This window comes from Gadus morhua, chromosome 23, assembly GCF_902167405.1.
Source record: "Gadus morhua chromosome 23, gadMor3.0, whole genome shotgun sequence".
In the NCBI taxonomy this organism is placed as follows: domain Eukaryota; kingdom Metazoa; phylum Chordata; class Actinopteri; order Gadiformes; family Gadidae; genus Gadus; species Gadus morhua.
In genome coordinates this window covers 16,145,595-16,148,094 of record NC_044070.1, presented here as the reverse complement: position 1 = coordinate 16,148,094, position 2,500 = coordinate 16,145,595, and the positions used below count along the sequence as shown (strand labels likewise).

At 43.0% G+C, this 2,500-nt stretch overlaps 1 protein-coding gene across 1 annotated transcript in view; it reads right to left on the bottom strand.

Annotated features, from left to right (window-relative positions):
* The window catches only part of tnfrsf11a (tumor necrosis factor receptor superfamily, member 11a, NFKB activator), a 15,579-nt gene that overhangs the window by 364 nt on the left and 12,715 nt on the right, over positions 1-2,500 (bottom strand). Inside the window, exon 10 of the mRNA XM_030348685.1 lies at positions 1-2,152. This exon is cut by the window's left edge and continues 364 nt beyond it. Within this exon, the coding sequence (XP_030204545.1) occupies positions 1,863-2,152 (290 nt within the window). The 3' untranslated portion in view covers positions 1-1,862. The remainder of the gene's footprint in view (positions 2,153-2,500) is intronic.

Sequence of the window (2,500 nt, the reverse complement as noted above, 5' to 3'; positions counted from 1 at the left end):
AATGCACAGCATTTTTTTTTCTTTCAACCAAACTGCACGTGTTGTGCAATACTAAAGAAGCAAAAAAACAACCTTCAACCAAAAACAAAGGATAAATAAGTATCGTACCAAAAATGGACGTGTCTTTTAACCGTGAAATGCCTAAAATCCCACAACCCATACCAGGAAAGAAAAGGAAAAAGAGAACTTCTTAACACAATCACTCCCCATAATATCGCGCAATTAAGCTTAGGTTATCCTTTGAATTCAACCACTTATTATTTAAAAAAGTAATAACAAGTTTATTGTAAAATCGGTATAACATCCACTTTAGGTCAAAGCATTCAAAATGGACGAAGGAACTGCCATTTTGCTACAGCGGTTGTGCAAATTCCACCTGCTTGTTTTCCAGATTTGAAAAGGGACAGTTTGGACCAATCTAAGATGATACACACATAATTTCCACAAGGTAAAAAAAGCAATCCAATATTTCAGTCTTTCCCATCGTTTTTAGGGGATTTACGGGAGATTTCATAAGTTAAAAAAAAGTTAAACTCTCGGCTGGAAAAGGAATGGCACTGTCTTCAGAATTGGTTGGATCAAGTTTCGGCAACTACTGTTTTTGTTGAAAGAAATTTGCCAGTAGAAAGAAAATGGTGAGACAATGTGTTGAGTGTCCAAGGTTGATGCGTTTTACATCTTTTCTCCGTCTACCTCATTACCTTGCAACCTAATGATTCTCTACTCTCCAAAAAAAAAAAACTCGATATTTCGGAACATGCAATAACAGGGCCGGATACCATGACGAGATCACTGATACAGTTTAATGCTTCAATGCAAACTCAGATCTACCATATGGGCACCTGGCCCAGTGCCATTGGCCCCTGAGTGCAAAAGGGCCTTCCATGATGGGTGATCATTATTTTCGAATGTATGAATTGTTTTTTTGTTTTTTTATGCCAGGCTCCACAGAAGTAGGACTCAATGCTTGACACATTGTCCTGATCTTGACCACCCAATCAGAGTGGAATACACGTTTTTCCCAAGAAGCTAAGTGTCATGATGGATTGTTTCATTGGTGAGCAAGAGCTGATGCTGCAATAGGCTGTCGGTTTCTCAACTTCCTGATGTGTTTGTTTCGGAAGTTGCCTGGCACACTTAGCGAGCCTTATTTGGAAACCTGGATTCAGCCATGCAGTATGATTACCGTAGGAAGTAATTGTTGCTTATTCCTCATCAGTCACAATATTATTTATGAGTCATAACTGGTATGATGTGTTTGCTTGGCTGGTTTCAACCCCAATATTGCCATAGTCTAGTGTCATCCACTGTCATTCTTCGGATGATTTAATGCATGGTTTCTTTGTCTTGGGATTTGCGAGTGAAATGGCAGTACGTGTGTATGGAGCTGTCTCCCAGGACTGGTTAGTCAGCTTTTAGGTGTGAGAGTATGGTCTGTTGGATTTGACATGCCATCCTGACTGGAGCTAAAAGTACTTAAGGTGGGGTTTAATGGGTGGGGTGGGTCGCGGGGGTGGTCGTAGTGTGTGTGTGTGTGTGTGTGTGTGTGTGTGTGTGTGTGTGTGTGTGTGTGTGTGTGTGTGTGTGTGTGTGTGTGTGTGTGTGAGCTATGAGCTTCAGTGCAGAGGCACCCTTGGGGATATGAATACAGCCTTGCTTCAATGTCTCAGTTTACAAACTAATAAATATGATTATGAATCAAAAGAGAATTACTTTCCTGGAGAAGAAAAAAAAAAGCCCTTATTCCAAAACCCCTTGGAAGATGAAGATGAGGACAGAAAGACATCAACATTACAAAATAAAACATAGTTCTCTCATAACTGAAAACTAAAATCTGGGTCAGGGCCATCATAAGTCCTGCCTCACTTCCCTCTCGACCAATCAGCCATCACTTCCTGGACTGGCAGGGTGCTAGCATGGCAGGCATTCTGGGTAATGGAGTCCCCCGGCGTCCCATGGTGTTGGCGCTGGCAGCTCCGGAGCAAGTCGTTAGCCTGCTCCTGGACGGGGCTGCCGAAGGCCGCGCCAGGCTCCGCCCCTTCCTCCTCCCCCACCGAAGACTGACTGACGTAGACGACGATGACGTCGCCGCTGAAGTTCATCACCTGGCCGTTGGAGATGAAGGTGGTGTTGTGGTTTCCGGTCACCTGACCTGAGCAAAGAGACGGGAGTGAAGATGGGTTAGAATGACGGAGGCATGAGAATATCCGATATACATTCATGGAGATTCCCCCTATTTATGACGTAGGTGAAGAGAGATTGAAATCCTGACCTATCATCATATGACAAATGTTAGTGACCGCAAGAGACCATGACAGCAATGTTTCATGTGTTGGTCATGATAACATGTAAACAAACACACACACACACACGCCCACACACACACACAAACACACACACACACACAGACAGACCATGCCTCACTTTGTTTCCAACTATACATAGCTTTCGATATACATCATAAAACACTGCCACTTATCTAAGGTTAGACCAAAATAGG